The sequence below is a fragment of the Salvelinus alpinus genome, chromosome 6 (genome assembly GCF_045679555.1).
Source record: "Salvelinus alpinus chromosome 6, SLU_Salpinus.1, whole genome shotgun sequence".
In the NCBI taxonomy this organism is placed as follows: Eukaryota; Metazoa; Chordata; class Actinopteri; order Salmoniformes; family Salmonidae; genus Salvelinus; species Salvelinus alpinus.
In genome coordinates this window covers 80922741-80943639 of record NC_092091.1, presented here as the reverse complement: position 1 = coordinate 80943639, position 20899 = coordinate 80922741, and the positions used below count along the sequence as shown (strand labels likewise).

Below are 20899 nucleotides of genomic sequence, written 5' to 3'. Positions count from 1 at the left end.
GGTAATATACTGGACATGGTCTCACCTGAGAGAGAGGAGGTAGGTAATATACTGGTCATGGTCTCACCTGAGAGAGAGGAGGTAGGTAATATACTGGTCATGGTCTCACCTGAAGGAGAGAAGGTAGGTAATATACTGGTCATGGTCTCACCTGATGGAGAGGAGGTAGGTAATATACTGGACATGGTCTCACCTGAAAGAGAGAAGGTAGGTAATATACTGGACATGGTCTCACCTGAAGGAGAGAAGGTAGGTAATATACTGGACATGGTCTCACCTGAAAGAGAGAAGGTAGGTAATATACTGGACATGGTCTCACCTGAAGGAGAGGAGGTAGGTAATATACTGGACATGGTCTCACCTGAAGGAGAGAAGGTAGGTAATATACTGGTCATGGTCTCACCTGAAGGAGAGAAGGTAGGTAATATACTGGTCATGATCTCACCTGAGAGAGAGGAGGTAGGTAATATACTGGTCATGATCTCACCTGAGAGAGAGGAGGTAGGTAATATACTGGACATGGTCTCACCTGAAGGAGAGAAGGTAGGTAATATACTGGACATGGTCTCACCTGAAGGAGAGGAGGTAGGTAATATACTGGACATGGTCACCTGAAGGAGAGAAGGTAGGTAATATACTGGTCATGGTCTCACCTGAAGGAGAGAAGGTAGGTAATATACTGGACATGGTCTCACCTGAAGGAGAGAAGGTAGGTAATATACTGGACATGGTCTCACCTGAAGGAGAGAAGGTAGGTAATATACTGGACATGGTCTCACCTGAGAGAGAGAAGGTAGGTAATATACTGGACATGGTCACCTGAAGGAGAGAGGAGGTAGGTAATATACTGGTCATGGTCTCACCTGAAGGAGAGGAGGTAGGTAATATACTGGACATGGTCACCTGAAGGAGAGAAGGTAGGTAATATACTGGTCATGGTCTCACCTGAAGGAGAGAAGGTAGGTAATATACTGGACATGGTCTCACCTGAAGGAGAGAAGGTAGGTAATATACTGGACATGGTCTCACCTGAAGGAGAGAAGGTAGGTAATATACTGGACATGGTCTCACCTGAGAGAGAGGAGGTAGGTAATATACTGGACATGGTCTCACCTGAGAGAGAGAAGGTAGGTAATATACTGGTCATGGTCTCACCTGAAGGAGAGAAGGTAGGTAATATACTGGACATGGTCTCACCTGAAGGAGAGAAGGTAGGTAATATACTGGACATGGTCTCACCTGAAGGAGAGAAGGTAGGTAATATACTGGACATGGTCTCACCTGAGAGAGAGAAGGTAGGTAATATACTGGACATGGTCTCACCTGAGAGAGAGGAGGTAGGTAATATACTGGACATGGTCTCACCTGAGAGAGAGAAGGTAGGTAATATACTGGACATGGTCTCACCTGAAGGAGAGAAGGTAGGTAATATACTGGACATGGTCTCACCTGAGAGAGAGAAGGTAGGTAATATACTGGTCATGATCTCACCTGAAGGAGAGAAGGTAGGTAATATACTGGTCATGGTCTCACCTGAAGGAGAGAAGGTAGGTAATATACTGGACATGGTCTCACCTGAAGGAGAGAAGGTAGGTAATATACTGGACATGGTCTCACCTGAAGGAGAGAAGGTAGGTAATATACTGGACATGGTCTCACCTGAGAGAGAGGAGGTAGGTAATATACTGGACATGGTCTCACCTGAGAGAGAGAAGGTAGGTAATATACTGGTCATGGTCTCACCTGAAGGAGAGAAGGTAGGTAATATACTGGACATGGTCTCACCTGAAGGAGAGAAGGTAGGTAATATACTGGACATGGTCTCACCTGAAGGAGAGAAGGTAGGTAATATACTGGTCATGGTCTCACCTGAGAGAGAGAAGGTAGGTAATATACTGGTCATGGTCTCACCTGAAGGAGAGGAGGTAGGTAATATACTGGACATGGTCTCACCTGAAGGAGAGGAGGTAGGTAATATACTGGACATGGTCTCACCTGAAGGAGAGGAGGTAGGTAATATACTGGTCATGGTCTCACCTGAAGGAGAGAAGGTAGGTAATATACTGGACATGGTCTCACCTGAAGGAGAGGAGGTAGGTAATATACTGGTCATGGTCTCACCTGAAGGAGAGAAGGTAGGTTATATACTGGACATGGTCTCACCTGAAGGAGAGAAGGTAGGTAATATACTGGACATGGTCTCACCTGAAGGAGAGAAGGTAGGTAATATACTGGTCATGGTCTCACCTGAAGGAGAGAAGGTAGGTAATATACTGGACATGGTCTCACCTGAGAGAGAGGAGGTAGGTAATATACTGGTCATGGTCTCACCTGAAGGAGAGAAGGTAGGTAATATACTGGACATGGTCTCACCTGAAGGAGAGGAGACCGGCCTGTCTTTCTCTCTGTCGATTATTTCATTGTCACTGGAGATGGATCTTGAGATGTCAAGATCGACGTAACAAAGTTTTTAATTAAATGTTATCCTCGACTCCCATTACAATATTTGGCGTGTGTGTATTTGTGTTCATCCTGTGTGTGTGTAGGTGGGCCTGGCTAAAGGTCTGAAGGCGCGTGGGAACGTAGAGGACTGGCTGGGGAAAGTAGAGGAGGCCATGTTCTCTTCCCTCCGCCGCCTCAGCAAGGCCTCCATCGCTGACTACCAGAGCAAAGAACGAGAGGAGTGGGTGGTGGCTGGACACCCCTCACAGGTACACACGCACACACACACACACACACACACACACACACACACACACACACACACACACACACACACACACACACACACACACACACACAACACACAACACACACACACACACACTAACCTCCATCGCTGACTACCAGAGCAAAGAACAGGAGTAGTTGGGTTGCCTCTGAGGAAATTAATGAATTCCTATTATATGATTCTCATGTGTTGTAAACCTGGTGTCTGTAAGAGGTTTAATGTCCAGCTGCAGTGTTCCTCTGTGTCCACCCGGTGGTGTTAAAACTTCTTGGGGATAGGGGGCAGAGTTTTCACATATGGAAAAATAGCGTGCACAATTTCAACTTCGTTCTACTCATCCCCAGAATATAAGATATGCATATTATTAGTATATTTGGATAGTAAACACTCAGAAGTTTCTTAAACTGTTGGAATCATATCTGTAAGTATAACAGAACTTATATAGCAGTCAAAACCCTGAGGACCAACTTTTTTTTTTTTTAAGTCACTGTGTGTTCAATGGATTATCATGGGCAAACCAGAATTCTAATCACTACCCACGCAGTTTCTACTGCTTCCACTGGATGTCGCCATTGTATAGAAAATGGTTAAGATTTTTCAATAGAGAACTGAGAAAGATATTGACCCGGAAGTGGAGTGACGTCTTGTATTTATGTTTGAGAGTTGAGCAAGACTTGAAAAGTACCGTGAGTTTGTTGATATCCTGTATTGAAAACAGATTGACCCGTCTTCAATTTGATCGATTATTAACGTTTACAAATACCTACAGTTGTATTACAAAAGTACTTTGAAATGTTTTGGCAAAGTTTAGAGGTAATGTTTTTAGATATTTTGTCGTGACTGTGCAAATTGGACGATGCTTTTTCTGGTACAACGGCGCCAAATAAATGGACAATTTGGATATATATGGACGGAATTAATCGAACAAAAGGACCATTTGTGATGTTTATGGGACATATTGGAGTGCCAACAAAAGAATCTCGTCAAAGGTAATGCATGTTTTATATTTTATATTAGCGTTTTGAGTAGCGCATGCATGGTTGAAATAGGCTACACTCTCTTGTTTACATTGGGCTATCATCAGATAATAGCATCTTATGCTTTCGCCGAAAAGCCTTTTTGAAATCTGACATGTTGGCTGGATTCACAACGAGTGTAGCTTTAATTTGGTATCTTATATGTGTGATTTAATCAAGTTTAATTTTATATAATTTTTTTGAATCTGGCGCTCTACATTTTAACATGGCTGTTGGGACGCAAGCGTCCCACCTATCCCAGAGAGGTTTTAACCATCAGGTGTCTGTATGAGTTAATGTCCAGCTGCAGTGTTCCTCTGTGTCCACCAGGTGGTGCTAACCATCAGTCAGTTGATGTGGTGCAGAGACCTGGATGGCTGTCTGGAGGGAGACCACGACCACTTCATGGCCCTGCAGGACTTTGAATATGTCAACATTGATGTACGACCGTCCACAATGAGTGTTTTCAACAGCCTACAGTGGTGACAACACCTTGGAACAGAGATATTTATCTTCATAGAAATACTGTCGTTTTTTGATGATTCTCCTGGTGCTTACGTGTCTGTCTGCTTGTCTGTCTGCTTGTCTGTCTGCCTGCCTCCCTCCCTGTCTGTCTGTCTGTCTATAGAGGCTGAATGCCCTAGCAGCCCTGGTTCGAGGCCAGCTCCCCAACCTGCACCGTAACATCATCACAGCTCTCATCACCGTAGACGTGCACGCCAGGGACATTGTCACAGACCTCGTGGCCCGGAAGGTACTGTAGGCCTGCACACCACCCACTGCATCATGGGAAGTGTAGTTCATTCAAAAAAGATTGTTTTACATAAATCCAACTTGTCTGAACAAAAAATAACAGTTTATGTCCTGTTTATTTGACCTTATCCCTTGATTAGTGACCAAGGCTCTGTGTGTGTGTGTGTGTGTGTGTGTGTGTGTGTGTGTGTGTGTGTGTGTGTGTGTGTGTGTGTGGTTGTGTGTGTGTGTGTGTGGTTGTGTGTGTGTGTGTGTGTGTGTGTAGGTTGACTCCAGCAGTAACTTTGAGTGGCAGAGGCAGCTGCGTTACTACTGGGACTTGGATCTAGATAACTGTGTGGCCAGGATGGCTCTGTCCACCTACATCTATGGATATGAATACCTGGGGGCCTGCCCTCGCCTCGTCATCACCCCACTCACGGTAAAACACACACACACACACTCAAGACAGTAACAAACAATGTATCAAAGCAACAGTCTAAGACATTGCAGATAGTATCCTTCTGTGCATGATTGTCTTTGTGTGTGTATGTGTGTGTGTGCGCTCGCCCGCGCTTCGGGACATTTTCGCTCATCAGACATCTTTTGAAAAGCACTGCATGGGGAAATACGTGTCAGGATGCCTTGATTAACATGCCATGTTCCCCCGTGTCTTAAAGTTAAACAAATCAAAATCTATTTTATATTTGAGATTCTTCAAAGTAGCCACCTTTTGCCTTGATGACAGCTTTGCCCACTCTTGGCATTCTCTCAACCAGCTTCACCTGGAATACTTTTCCAACAGTCTTGAAGGAGTCCCTACATATGCTGAAAACTTGTTGGCCGCTTTTCCTTCACTCTGCGGTCCAACTCATCCCAAACCATCTCAATTGGGTTGAGGTCGGGTGATTGTGGAGGCCAGGTCATCTGATGCAGCACTCCATCACTCTCCTTCTTGGTCAAATATCCCTTACACAGCCTGGAGGTGTGTTGGGTCAATGTCCTGTTGAAAATCAAATGATAGTCCCACTAAGCGCAAACCAGATGGGATGGCATATCGCTGCAGAATGCTGTGGTAGCCATGCTGGTTAAGTGTGCCTTGAATTCTAAGTAAATCACTGACATTGTCACCAGCAAAGCACCCCCACACCATTACACCTCCTCCTCCATGCTTCACGGTGGGAACCATACATGCGGAGATCATCCGTTCACCTACTCTGCGTCTCGCAAAGACACGGCGGTTGGAACCAAAAATCTCATATTTGGAGTCATCAGACCAAAGGACAGATTTCCACCGGTCTAATGTCCATTGCTCATGTTTCTTGGCCCAAGCAAGTCTCTTCTTATTATTGGTGTCCTTTAGTAGTGGTTTGTTTGCAGCACAAAGGCCTGATTCACACGGTCTCCTCTAAACAGTTGATGTTGAGATGTCTGTTACTTGAACTCTGTGAAGCATCTGGGCTGTAATTTCTGAGGCTGGTAACTCTAATGAACGTGTCCTCTGCAGCAGAGGTAACTCTGGGTCTTCCTGTCCTGTGGCGGTCCTCATGAGAACCAGTTTCATCAAAGCACTTGATGATTTTTGCGACTGAACTTGAAACTTTTAAAGTTCTTGACATTTTCCGCATTGACTGACCTTCATGTTGTAAAGGAATGATGGACTGTCATTTCTCTTTGCTTATTTGAGCTGTTCTTGCCGTAATATGGACTTGGTATTTTACCAAATAGGGCTATCTTCTGTATACCACCCCTACCTTGTCACATCACAACTGATTAGCTCAAATGCATTAAGAAGGAAAGAAATTCCACAAACCCGTTGTGTCTCTCTAGGATCTCTCCATCCATTAACCCGTTGTATGTCTCTAGGATCTCTCTAGGATCTCTCCATCCATTAACCCATTGTGTCTCTCTAGGATCTCTCCACCCATTAACCCATTGTATGTCTCTAGGATCTCTCCATCCATTAACCCGTTGTGTCTCTCTAGGATCTCTCCACCCATTAACCCATTGTATGTCTCTCGCTAGGATCTCTCTATCCATTAACCCGTTGTGTCTCTCTCTAGGATCTCTCCACCCATTAACCCGTTGTATGTCTCTCTCTATGATCTCTCTAGGATCTCTCCATCCATTAACCCGTTGTGTCTCTCTAGGATCTCTCCATCCATTAACTCATTGTATGTCTCTAGGATCTCTCCATCCATTAACCTGTTGTATGTCTCTAGGATCTCTCCATCCATTAACCTGTTGTATGTCTCTAGGATCTCTCCATCCATTAACCTGTTGTATGTCTCTAGGATCTCTCCACCCATTAACCTGTTGTATGTCTCTAGGATCTCTCCACCCATTAACCTGTTGTATGTCTCTAGGATCTCTCCATCCATTAACCTGTTGTATGTCTCTAGGATCTCTCCATCCATTAACCCGTTGTATGTCTCTAGGATCTCTCCATCCATTAACCCATTGTATGTATCTCTCTAGGATCTCTCCATCCATTAACCCGTTGTATGTCTCTAGGATCGTTGCTACCTGTGTCTGATGGGGGCTCTTCAGTTAGACCTTGGTGGGGCTCCAGCAGGACCAGCTGGTACAGGGAAGACGGAGACCACTAAGGACCTGGCCAAGGCTCTGTCCATCCAGTGTGTTGTCTTCAACTGTTCTGATGGACTGGACTACAAGGTACTGATTAGACTTACCAGCACAGAACCTTCTATTCCAGGGCTTCCCAAACTCAGTCCTGCCCTAGCACTGCACGGCTGAGTCAAGTAATCAGAGCTTGATGATGAGTTGGTTATTTCAATCAGCTGTGTAGTGCTAGGGCAAAAACCAAACCGAGTTTGGGAAATCCTGTTCTCTTCCTTTCCCCTTCTAATCCTAACCCTCTTTCTCTCTCTGTCTCTCTCTCTCCTATTCTCTTTGTTTTACCCAGACACTAACACTAGGGGACAGTGTCACCACAGCAGTGGATCTTCAAAATGAAGGATTCTGTTATATTCCTGCTCTCTGCTGAACCAATCACCTGTCTGTGTTTCAGATGATGGGGAAGTTCTTCAGTGGTCTGGCCCAATCAGGGGCCTGGTGCTGTTTTGATGAGTTTAACCGCATCGACATCGAGGTGCTGTCTGTCATCGCCCAGCAACTCATTACTATCCGCAATGCCAAGATGGCCAAGGTATACCCTCCCCTTTTAGAATATCTTTACATTTGGAAACTGGGTGGTTTCGAGCCCTGAATGCTGATTGGCTGAAAGCCGTGGTATATGAGACAGTATACCACGGGTATAACAAAAGTATGTTAATTATGCTAATTATGTTAATAACCAGTTTAAAGTAGCATTAAGGAAACTCTGGGTTTGTGCTATATGACCAATATACCACGGCTAAGGGCTGTATCCAGGCACTCTGCGTTGCGTCGTGCTTAAGAACAGCCGTTAGCCGTGGTATATTGGCCAATAACCAATAACCACTCTACCTAAGAAAACGAGATGGTAGATGCTCACAACCTGGTTTAGTCCTCCGTGTCATGTGGTCTCTGTCTTGTAGCTGTCCAGGTTCATGTTTGAGGGCAGAGAGATCAAGCTGGTGATGACATGTGCTGCCTTCATCACTATGAACCCAGGCTACGCTGGACGCACTGAGCTCCCTGACAACCTCAAAGCCCTGTTCAGACCCATAGCCATGATGGTGCCCAACTATGCCCTGATCGCTGAGGTAACTGGGGGGCTGGGGATGTGTTACGGTGCTGTGGTCATTTGTAGCTGGGGACCAGATAATTGACTTCCGTTTCTCCCCGTCCTGCTTCCATTCTCTCCTCCCCCACCCTCCTCTAGGTGATCCTCTACTCTGAGGGTTTTGAGTCCAGTAAGACTCTGGCCCGTAAGATGACCTCTCTCTCTCTCCTCTAGGTGATCCTCTACTCTGAGGGTTTTGAGTCCAGTAAGATGACCTCTCTCTCTCTCCTCTAGGTGATCCTCTACTCTGAGGGTTTTGAGTCCAGTAAGACGCTGGCCCGTAAGATGACCCAGATGTACAAGCTGTGTTCTGAGCAGCTTTCCCAACAGGACCACTACGACTTCGGCATGAGGGCCGTCAAGTCTGTCCTCGTCATGGCAGGGTAGGACCCACAGGGGGTGCTATTCTATACCGGGCTAGGGTAGGACACAACGTTGTACCCACCCTGTTCAATCAAACTTGCAAACCGGTATCTGTTAGATTTTTTGGGGTAAAAACAAGGTACTTTTGAACTCGTCATGACCAGATAGGACACAGAGAGAAAAACAGAACTCTATTCAATCAAAACCACAAGCCGGTATCTGACAGTTTCTGGGCTTATGAAAAAACAAGGTAAAGGTCGCTTTATGTACAATTCAGATTGAACCGATGTTCAGTTTTATCCTCATAATGCCGTTTACAGATCCTCCTCTACCCAGAACCCTCTACCCAGAACCCTCTACCCAGAACCCTCTACCCAGAACCCTCTACCCAGAAATCTCTACCCAGAACCCTCTACCCAGAACCCTCTACCCAGAACCCTCTACCCAGAAACCTCTACCCAGAAACCTCTACCCAGAACTCTCTACTCTTACGCATTTTACAGGCAGTTCTATGCAAATGTGAACCTTTGGGTAGCGTTCCCAATGGCACCATATTCCCTATGCAGTGCACTACTTTTGACCAGCTTTTTATAGGGAATAGGGTGCCATTTGGGACACATACCCTATTGTCAAAGCTGAGAGTGACACAGTGCAGGAGGGTGACAGGAAGAGCAGACTAGACGAGGGAAAGCCTTGTTTTCTCTCTGCAGGGCTGACTCAGAGAGAATAGGATAGTAGCATAGGACATCCTGCCTGGTCTACTGACACGTTCCTCATCAGATGACAGCTCCCTGACAGGAAGGACTGAGACACTATATCAACATCATATTAAAGATGATTGGCATCATTCAGATCCTCCTGGTCCAGATGTAGTGATTTCCCCTGTCTGTCTCATCCATCATGTTCCTGGTCCAGATGTAGTGATTTCCCCTGTCTGTCCCATCCATCACGCTCCTGGTCCAGATGTAGTGATTTCCCCTGTCTGTCTCATCCACCACGCTCCTGGTCCAGATGTGGTAGTGATTTCCCCTGTCTGTCCCATCCATCACTCTCCTGGTCCAGATGTAGTGATTTCCCCTGTCTGTCCCATCCATCACGCTCCTGATCCAGATGTGGTAGTGATTTCCCCTGTCTGTCCCATCCATCATGCTCCTGGTCCAGATGTGGTAGTGATTTCCCCTGTCTGTCCCATCCATCACTCTCCTGGTCCAGATGTGGTAGTGATTTCCCCTGTCTGTCCCATCCATCACTGTCCTGGTCCAGATGTAGTGATTTCCCCTGTCTGCCCCATCCATCACGCTCCTGGTCCAGATGTGGTAGTGATTTCCCCTGTCTGTCCCATCCATCATGCTCCTTGTCCAGATGTGGTAGTGATTTCCCCTGTCTGTCCCATCCATCATGCTCCTGGTCCAGATGTAGTGATTTCCCCTGTCTGTCCCATCCATCATGCTCCTGGTCCAGATGTAGTGATTTCCCCTGTCTGTCCCATCCATCACGCTCCTGGTCCAGATGTGGTAGTGATTTCCCCTGTCTGTCCCATCCATCACTCTCCTGGTCCAGATGTGGTAGTGATTTCCCCTGTCTGTCCCATCCATCACTCTACTGGTCCAGATGTAGTGATTTCCCCTGTCTGTCCCATCCTTCACGCTCCTGGTCCAGATGTAGTGATTTCCCCTGTCTGTCCCATCCTTCACGCTCCTGGTCCAGATGTAGTGATTTCCCCTGTCTGTCCCATCCATCATGCTCCTGGTCCAGATGTAGTGATTTCCCCTGTCTGTCCCATCCATCATGCTCCTGGTCCAGATGTAGTGATTTCCCCTGTCTGTCCCATCCATCACGCTCCTGGTCCAGATGTAGTGATTTCCCCTGTCTGTCCCATCCATCACGCTCCTGGTCCAGATGTAGTGATGTCCCCTGCCTGTCCCATCCATCATGCTCCTGGTCCAGATGTTGTGATTTCCCCTGTCTGTCCCATCCATCACGCTCCTGGTCCAGATGTGGTAGTGATTTCCCCTGTCTGTCCCATCCATCATGCTCCTGGTCCAGATGTGGTAGTGATTTCCTCTGTCTGTCCAATCCATCATGCTCCTGGTCCAGATGTGGTAGTGATTTCCCCTGTCTGTCCCATCCATCACTCTCCTGGTCCAGATGTAGTGATTTCCCCTGTCTGTCCCATCCATCATGCTCCTGGTCCAGATGTGGTAGTGATTTCCCCTGTCTGTCCCATCCATCACTCTCCTGGTCCAGATGTAGTGATTTCCCCCGTCTGTCCCATCCATCATGCTCCTGGTCCAGATGTAGTAGTGATTTCCCCTGTCTGTCCCATCCATCACGCTCCTGGTCCAGATGTAGTGATTTCCCCTGTCTGTCCCATCCATCACGCTCCTGGTCCAGATGTAGTGATTTCCCCCGTCTGTCCCATCCATCATGCTCCTGGTCCAGATGTAGTAGTGATTTCCCCTGTCTGTCCCATCCATCACGCTCCTGGTCCAGATGTAGTGATTTCCCCTGTCTGTCCCATCCTTCACGCTCCTGGTCCAGATGTAGTGATTTCCCCTGTCTGTCCCATCCATCATGCTCCTGGTCCAGATGTGGTAGTGATTTCCCCTGTCTGTCCCATCCATCACGCTCCTGGTCCAGATGTGGTAGTGATTTCCCCTGTCTGTCCCATCCATCACGCTCCTGGTCCAGATGTGTTAGTGATTTCCCCTGTTTGTCCCATCCATCATGCTCCTGGTCCAGATGTAGTGATTTCCCCTGTCTGTCCCATCCATCACGCTCCTGGTCCAGATGTGGTAGTGATTTCCCCTGTCTGTCCAATCCATCATGCTCCTGGTCCAGATGTGGTAGTGATTTCCCCTGTCTGTCCCATCCATCATGCTCCTGGTCCAGATGTAGTGATTTCCCCTGTCTGTCCCATCCATCACGCTCCTGGTCCAGATGTGGTAGTGATTTCCCCTGTCTGTCCCATCCATCATGCTCCTGGTCCAGATGTAGTGATTTCCCCTGTCTGTCCCATCCATCATGCTCCTGGTCCAGATGTGGTAGTGATTTCCCCTGTCTGTCCCATCCATCATGCTCCTGGTCCAGATGTAGTGATTTCCCCTGTCTGTCCCATCCATCATGCTCCTGGTCCAGATGTAGTGATTTCCCCTGTCTGTCCCATCCATCACGCTCCTGGTCCAGATGTGGTAGTGATTTCCCCTGTATGTCCCATCCATCACGCTCCTGGTCCAGATGTGGTAGTGATTTCCCCTGTCTGTCCCATCCATCACGCTCCTGGTCCAGATGTGGTAGTGATTTCCCCTGTCTGTCCCATCCATCACGCTCCTGGTCCAGATGTGGTAGTGATTTCCCCTGTCTGTCCCATCCATCATGCTCCTGGTCCAGATGTAGTGATTTCCCCTGTCTGTCCCATCCATCACGCTCCTGGTCCAGATGTAGTGATTTCCCCTGTCTGTCCCATCCATCACGCTCCTGGTCCAGATGTAGTGATTTCCCCTGTCTGTCCCATCCATCATCCTCCTGGTCCAGATGTGGTAGTGATTTCCCCTGTCTGTCCCATCCATCACGCTCCTGGTCCAGATGTGGTAGTGATTTCCCCTGTCTGTCCCATCCATCATGCTCCTGGTCCAGATGTAGTGATTTCCCCTGTCTGTCCCATCCATCACGCTCCTGGTCCAGATGTAGTGATTTCCCCTGTCTGTCCCATCCATCACGCTCCTGGTCCAGATGTAGTGATTTCCCCTGTCTGTCCCATCCATCACGCTCCTGGTCCAGATGTAGTGATTTCCCCTGTCTGTCCCATCCATCACTCTCCTGGTCCAGATGTAGTGATTTCCCCTGCCTGTCCCATCCATCACGCTCCTGGTCCAGATGTAGTGATTTCCCCTGTCTGTCCCATCCATCACGCTCCTGATCCAGATGTAGTGATTTCCCCTGTCTGTCCCATCCATCACGCTCCTGGTCCAGATGTAGTGATTTCCCCTGTCTGTCCCATCCATCACGCTCCTGGTCCAGATGTAGTGATTTCCCCTGTCTGTCCCATCCATCACGCTCCTGGTCCAGATGTAGTGATTTCCCCTGTCTGTCCCATCCATCACGCTCCTGATCCAGATGTAGTGATTTCCCCTGTCTGTCCCATCCATCACGCTCCTGGTCCAGATGTAGTGATTTCCCCTGTCTGTCCCATCCATCACGCTCCTGGTCCAGATGTAGTGATTTCCCCTGTCTGTCCCATCCATCACTCTCCTGGTCCAGATGTAGTGATTTCCCCTGCCTGTCCCATCCATCACGCTCCTGGTCCAGATGTAGTGATTTCCCCTGTCTGTCCCATCCATCACGCTCCTGATCCAGATGTAGTGATTTCCCCTGTCTGTCCCATCCATCACGCTCCTGGTCCAGATGTAGTGATTTCCCCTGTCTGTCCCATCCATCACGCTCCTGGTCCAGATTTAGTGATTTCCCCTGTCTGTCCCATCCATCACGCTCCTGGTCCAGATGTAGTGATTTCCCCTGTCTGTCCCATCCATCACGCTCCTGATCCAGATGTAGTGATTTCCCCTGTCTGTCCCATCCATCACGCTCCTGGTCCAGATGTAGTGATTTCCCCTGTCTGTCCCATCCATCACGCTCCTGGTCCAGATGTAGTGATTTCCCCTGTCTGTCTCATCCATCACGCTCCTGGTCCAGATGTAGTGATTTCCCCTGTCTGTTCCATCCATCACTCTCCTGGTCCAGATGTGGTAGTGATTTCCCCTGTCTGTCCCATCCATCACGCTCCTGGTCCAGATGTGGTAGTGATTTCCCCTGTCTGTCCCATCCATCACGCTCCTGGTCCAGATGTGGTAGTGATTTCCCCTGTCTGTCCCATCCATCACGCTTCTGGTCCAGATGTGGTAGTGATTTCCCCTGTCTGTCCCATCCATCATGCTCCTGGTCCAGATGTAGTGATTTCCCCTGTCTGTCTCATCCATCACGCTCCTGGTCCAGATGTAGTGATTTCCCCTGTCTGTCCCATCCATCACGCTCCTGGTCCAGATGTGGTAGTGATTTCCCCTGTCTGTCCCATCCACCATGCTCCTGGTCCAGATGTAGTGATTTCCCCTGTCTGTCTCATCCATCACGCTCCTGGTCCAGATGTAGTGATTTCCCCTGTCTGTCCCATCCATCACGCTCCTGGTCCAGATGTGGTAGTGATTTCCCCTGTCTGTCCCATCCATCACGCTCCTGGTCCAGATGTGGTAGTGATTTCCCCTGTCTGTCCCATCCATCATGCTCCTGGTCCAGATGTAGTGATTTCCCCTGTCTGTCCCATCCATCATGCTCCTGGTCCAGATGTGGTAGTGATTTCCCCTGTCTGTCCCATCCATCACGCTCCTGGTCCAGATGTAGTGATTTCCCCTGTCTGTCCCATCCATCATGCTCCTGGTCCAGATGTGGTAGTGATTTCCCCTGTCTGTCCCATCCATCACTCTCCTGGTCCAGATGTGGTAGTGATTTCCCCTGTCTGTCCCATCCATCACGCTCCTGGTCCGGATGTAGTGATTTCCCCTGTCTGTCCCATCCATCATGCTCCTGGTCCAGATGTAGTGATTTCCCCTGTCTGTCCCATCCATCATGCTCCTGGTCCAGATGTGGTAGTGATTTCCCCTGTCTGTCCCATCCATCACGCTCCTGGTCCAGATGTAGTGATTTCCCCTGTCTGTCTCATCCATCATGCTCCTGGTCCAGATGTAGTGATTTCCCCTGTCTGTCCCATCCATCACGCTCCTGGTCCAGATGTGGTAGTGATTTCCCCTGTCTGTCCCATCCATCACTCTCCTGGTCCAGATGTGGTAGTGATTTCCCCTGTCTGTCCCATCCATCACGCTCCTGGTCCAGATGTGGTAGTGATTTCCCCTGTCTGTCCCATCCATCACTCTCCTGGTCCAGATGTGGTAGTGATATCCCCTGTCTGTCCCATCCATCACTCTACTGGTCCAGATGTAGTGATTTCCCCTGTCTGTCCCATCCATCATGCTCCTGGTCCAGATGTAGTGATTTCCCCTGTCTGTCCCATCCATCATGCTCCTGGTCCAGATGTAGTGATTTCCCCTGTCTGTCCCATCCATCATGCTCCTGGTCCAGATGTAGTGATTTCCCCTGTCTGTCCCTTCCATCACGCTCCTGGTCCAGATGTAGTGATTTCCCCTGTCTGTCCCTTCCATCACGCTCCTGGTCCAGATGTAGTGATTTCCCCTGTCTGTCCCATCCATCACTCTACTGGTCCAGATGTAGTGATTTCCCCTGTCTGTCCCATCCATCATGCTCCTGGTCCAGATGTAGTGATTTCCCCTGTCTGTCCCTTCCATCACGCTCCTGGTCCAGATGTAGTGATTTCCCCTGTCTGTCCCATCCTTCACGCTCCTGGTCCAGATGTAGTGATTTCCCCTGTCTGTCCCATCCATCACGCTCCTGGTCCAGATGTGGTAGTGATATCCCCTGTCTGTCCCATCCATCACGCTCCTGGTCCAGATGTGGTAGTGATTTCCCCTGTCTGTCCCATCCATCATGCTCCTGGTCCAGATGTGGTAGTGATTTCCTCTGTCTGTCCAATCCATCATGCTCCTGGTCCAGATGTGGTAGTGATTTCCCCTGTCTGTCCCATCCATCACTCTCCTGGTCCAGATGTAGTGATTTCCCCTGTCTGTCCCATCCATCATGCTCCTGGTCCAGATGTGGTAGTGATTTCCCCTGTCTGTCCCATCCATCATGCTCCTGGTCCAGATGTAGTGATTTCCCCTGTCTGTCCCATCCATCATGCTCCTGGTCCAGATGTAGTGATTTCCCCTGTCTGTCCCATCCATCACGCTCCTGGTCCAGATGTGGTAGTGATTTCCCCTGTCTGTCCAATCCATCATGCTCCTGGTCCAGATGTGGTAGTGATTTCCCCTGTCTGTCCCATCCATCACGCTCCTGGTCCAGATGTGGTAGTGATTTCCCCTGTCTGTCCCATCCATCATGCTCCTGGTCCAGATGTAGTGATTTCCCCTGTCTGTCCCATCCATCACGCTCCTGGTCCAGATGTGGTAGTGATTTCCCCTGTCTGTCCCATCCATCATGCTCCTGGTCCAGATGTAGCGATTTCCCCTGTCTGTCCCATCCATCACGCTCCTGGTCCAGATGTGGTAGTGATTTCCCCTGTCTGTCCCATCCATCACGCTCCTGGTCCAGATGTGGTAGTGATTTCCCCTGTCTGTCCCATCCATCATGCTCCTGGTCCAGATGTAGTGATTTCCCCTGTCTGTCCCATCCATCATGCTCCTGGTCCAGATGTAGTGATTTCCCCTGTCTGTCCCTTCCATCATGCTCCTGGTCCAGATGTAGTGATTTCCCCTGTCTGTCCCATCCATCACGCTCCTGGTCCAGATGTGGTAGTGATTTCCCCTGTCTGTCCCATCCATCATGCTCCTGGTCCAGATGTAGTGATTTCCCCTGTCTGTCCCATCCATCATGCTCCTGGTCCAGATGTAGTAGTGATTTCCCCTGTCTGTCCCATCCATCACGCTCCTGGTCCAGATGTAGTGATTTCCCCTGTCTGTCCCATCCATCACGCTCCTGGTCCAGATGTAGTGATTTCCCCCGTCTGTCCCATCCATCATGCTCCTGGTCCAGATGTAGTAGTGATTTCCCCTGTCTGTCCCATCCATCACGCTCCTGGTCCAGATGTAGTGATTTCCCCTGTCTGTCCCATCCTTCACGCTCCTGGTCCAGATGTAGTGATTTCCCCTGTCTGTCCCATCCATCATGCTCCTGGTCCAGATGTGGTAGTGATTTTCCCTGTCTGTCCCATCCATCACGCTCCTGGTCCAGATGTGGTAGTGATTTCCCCTGTCTGTCCCATCCATCACGCTCCTGGTCCAGATGTGTTAGTGATTTCCCCTGTTTGTCCCATCCATCATGCTCCTGGTCCAGATGTAGTGATTTCCCCTGTCTGTCCCATCCATCACGCTCCTGGTCCAGATGTGGTAGTGATTTCCCCTGTCTGTCCAATCCATCATGCTCCTGGTCCAGATGTGGTAGTGATTTCCCCTGTCTGTCCCATCCATCATGCTCCTGGTCCAGATGTAGTGATTTCCCCTGTCTGTCCCATCCATCACGCTCCTGGTCCAGATGTGGTAGTGATTTCCCCTGTCTGTCCCATCCATCATGCTCCTGGTCCAGATGTAGTGATTTCCCCTGTCTGTCCCATCCATCATGCTCCTGGTCCAGATGTGGTAGTGATTTCCCCTGTCTGTCCCATCCATCATGCTCCTGGTCCAGATGTAGTGATTTCCCCTGTCTGTCCCATCCATCACGCTCCTGGTCCAGATGTGGTAGTGATTTCCCCTGTCTGTCCCATCCATCACTCTCCTGGTCCAGATGTGGTAGTGATTTCCCCTGTCTGTCCCATCCATCACGCTCCTGGTCCGGATGTAGTGATTTCCCCTGTCTGTCCCATCCATCATGCTCCTGGTCCAGATGTAGTGATTTCCCCTGTCTGTCCCATCCATCACGCTCCTGGTCCAGATGTGGTAGTGATTTCCCCTGTCTGTCCCATCCATCACTCTCCTGGTCCAGATGTGGTAGTGATATCCCCTGTCTGTCCCATCCATCACTCTACTGGTCCAGATGTAGTGATTTCCCCTGTCTGTCCCATCCATCATGCTCCTGGTCCAGATGTAGTGATTTCCCCTGTCTGTCCCATCCATCATGCTCCTGGTCCAGATGTAGTGATTTCCCCTGTCTGTCCCTTCCATCACGCTCCTGGTCCAGATGTAGTGATTTCCCCTGTCTGTCCCTTCCATCACGCTCCTGGTCCAGATGTAGTGATTTCCCCTGTCTGTCCCATCCATCACTCTACTGGTCCAGATGTAGTGATTTCCCCTGTCTGTCCCATCCATCATGCTCCTGGTCCAGATGTAGTGATTTCCCCTGTCTGTCCCTTCCATCACGCTCCTGGTCCAGATGTAGTGATTTCCCCTGTCTGTCCCATCCTTCACGCTCCTGGTCCAGATGTAGTGATTTCCCCTGTCTGTCCCATCCATCACGCTCCTGGTCCAGATGTGGTAGTGATATCCCCTGTCTGTCCCATCCATCACGCTCCTGGTCCAGATGTGGTAGTGATATCCCCTGTCTGTCCCATCCATCACGCTCCTGGTCCAGATGTGGTAGTGATTTCCCCTGTCTGTCCCATCCATCATGCTCCTGGTCCAGATGTGGTAGTGATTTCCTCTGTCTGTCCAATCCATCATGCTCCTGGTCCAGATGTGGTAGTGATTTCCCCTGTCTGTCCCATCCATCACTCTCCTGGTCCAGATGTAGTGATTTCCCCTGTCTGTCCCATCCATCATGCTCCTGGTCCAGATGTGGTAGTGATTTCCCCTGTCTGTCCCATCCATCATGCTCCTGGTCCAGATGTAGTGATTTCCCCTGTCTGTCCCATCCATCATGCTCCTGGTCCAGATGTAGTGATTTCCCCTGTCTGTCCCATCCATCACGCTCCTGGTCCAGATGTGGTAGTGATTTCCCCTGTCTGTCCAATCCATCATGCTCCTGGTCCAGATGTGGTAGTGATTTCCCCTGTCTGTCCCATCCATCACGCTCCTGGTCCAGATGTGGTAGTGATTTCCCCTGTCTGTCCCATCCATCACGCTCCTGGTCCAGATGTGGTAGTGATTTCCCCTGTCTGTCCCATCCATCATGCTCCTGGTCCAGATGTAGTGATTTCCCCTGTCTGTCCCATCCATCACGCTCCTGGTCCAGATGTGGTAGTGATTTCCCCTGTCTGTCCCATCCATCACGCTCCTGGTCCAGATGTGGTAGTGATTTCCCCTGTCTGTCCCATCCATCATGCTCCTGGTCCAGATGTAGTGATTTCCCCTGTCTGTCCCATCCATCATGCTCCTGGTCCAGATGTAGTGATTTCCCCTGTCTGTCCCTTCCATCATGCTCCTGGTCCAGATGTAGTGATTTCCCCTGTCTGTCCCATCCATCACGCTCCTGGTCCAGATGTGGTAGTGATTTCCCCTGTCTGTCCCATCCATCATGCTCCTGGTCCAGATGTAGTGATTTCCCCTGTCTGTCCCATCCATCATGCTCCTGGTCCAGATGTAGTAGTGATTTCCCCTGTCTGTCCCATCCATCACGCTCCTGGTCCAGATGTAGTGATTTCCCCTGTCTGTCCCATCCATCACGCTCCTGGTCCAGATGTAGTGATTTCCCCCGTCTGTCCCATCCATCATGCTCCTGGTCCAGATGTAGTAGTGATTTCCCCTGTCTGTCCCATCCATCACGCTCCTGGTCCAGATGTAGTGATTTCCCCTGTCTGTCCCATCCTTCACGCTCCTGGTCCAGATGTAGTGATTTCCCCTGTCTGTCCCATCCATCATGCTCCTGGTCCAGATGTGGTAGTGATTTCCCCTGTCTGTCCCATCCATCACGCTCCTGGTCCAGATGTGGTAGTGATTTCCCCTGTCTGTCCCATCCATCACGCTCCTGGTCCAGATGTGTTAGTGATTTCCCCTGTTTGTCCCATCCATCATGCTCCTGGTCCAGATGTAGTGATTTCCCCTGTCTGTCCCATCCATCACGCTCCTGGTCCAGATGTGGTAGTGATTTCCCCTGTCTGTCCAATCCATCATGCTCCTGGTCCAGATGTGGTAGTGATTTCCCCTGTCTGTCCCATCCATCATGCTCCTGGTCCAGATGTAGTGATTTCCCCTGTCTGTCCCATCCATCACGCTCCTGGTCCAGATGTGGTAGTGATTTCCCCTGTCTGTCCCATCCATCATGCTCCTGGTCCAGATGTAGTGATTTCCCCTGTCTGTCCCATCCATCATGCTCCTGGTCCAGATGTGGTAGTGATTTCCCCTGTCTGTCCCATCCATCATGCTCCTGGTCCAGATGTAGTGATTTCCCCTGTCTGTCCCATCCATCACGCTCCTGGTCCAGATGTGGTAGTGATTTCCCCTGTCTGTCCCATCCATCACTCTCCTGGTCCAGATGTGGTAGTGATTTCCCCTGTCTGTCCCATCCATCACGCTCCTGGTCCGGATGTAGTGATTTCCCCTGTCTGTCCCATCCATCATGCTCCTGGTCCAGATGTAGTGATTTCCCCTGTCTGTCCCATCCATCACGCTCCTGGTCCAGATGTGGTAGTGATTTCCCCTGTCTGTCCCATCCATCACTCTCCTGGTCCAGATGTGGTAGTGATATCCCCTGTCTGTCCCATCCATCACTCTACTGGTCCAGATGTAGTGATTTCCCCTGTCTGTCCCATCCATCATGCTCCTGGTCCAGATGTAGTGATTTCCCCTGTCTGTCCCATCCATCATGCTCCTGGTCCAGATGTAGTGATTTCCCCTGTCTGTCCCTTCCATCACGCTCCTGGTCCAGATGTAGTGATTTCCCCTGTCTGTCCCTTCCATCACGCTCCTGGTCCAGATGTAGTGATTTCCCCTGTCTGTCCCATCCATCACTCTACTGGTCCAGATGTAGTGATTTCCCCTGTCTGTCCCATCCATCATGCTCCTGGTCCAGATGTAGTGATTTCCCCTGTCTGTCCCTTCCATCACGCTCCTGGTCCAGATGTAGTGATTTCCCCTGTCTGTCCCATCCTTCACGCTCCTGGTCCAGATGTAGTGATTTCCCCTGTCTGTCCCATCCATCACGCTCCTGGTCCAGATGTGGTAGTGATATCCCCTGTCTGTCCCATCCATCACGCTCCTGGTCCAGATGTGGTAGTGATATCCCCTGTCTGTCCCATCCATCACGCTCCTGGTCCAGATGTGGTAGTGATTTCCCCTGTCTGTCCCATCCATCATGCTCCTGGTCCAGATGTGGTAGTGATTTCCTCTGTCTGTCCAATCCATCATGCTCCTGGTCCAGATGTGGTAGTGATTTCCCCTGTCTGTCCCATCCATCACTCTCCTGGTCCAGATGTGGTAGTGATTTCCCCTGTCTGTCCCATCCATCATGCTCCTGGTCCAGATGTGGTAGTGATTTCCCCTGTCTGTCCCATCCATCATGCTCCTGGTCCAGATGTAGTGATTTCCCCTGTCTGTCCCATCCATCATGCTCCTGGTCCAGATGTAGTGATTTCCCCTGTCTGTCCCATCCATCACGCTCCTGGTCCAGATGTGGTAGTGATTTCCCCTGTCTGTCCAATCCATCATGCTCCTGGTCCAGATGTGGTAGTGATTTCCCCTGTCTGTCCCATCCATCACGCTCCTGGTCCAGATGTGGTAGTGATTTCCCCTGTCTGTCCCATCCATCATGCTCCTGGTCCAGATGTAGTGATTTCCCCTG

General features: G+C 49.7%; 1 protein-coding gene across 1 annotated transcript in view; it reads left to right on the top strand.

Annotated features, from left to right (window-relative positions):
* dnah6 (dynein, axonemal, heavy chain 6) overlaps positions 1-20899 on the top strand; it is a 174425-nt gene that overhangs the window by 41729 nt on the left and 111797 nt on the right. The window contains exons 25-32 of the mRNA XM_071408196.1: positions 2547-2711; positions 4078-4188; positions 4376-4501; positions 4766-4921; positions 6994-7155; positions 7511-7648; positions 8019-8186; positions 8441-8589. Coding sequence (XP_071264297.1) covers positions 2547-2711; positions 4078-4188; positions 4376-4501; positions 4766-4921; positions 6994-7155; positions 7511-7648; positions 8019-8186; positions 8441-8589 — 1175 coding nt within the window. The remainder of the gene's footprint in view (positions 1-2546; positions 2712-4077; positions 4189-4375; positions 4502-4765; positions 4922-6993; positions 7156-7510; positions 7649-8018; positions 8187-8440; positions 8590-20899) is intronic.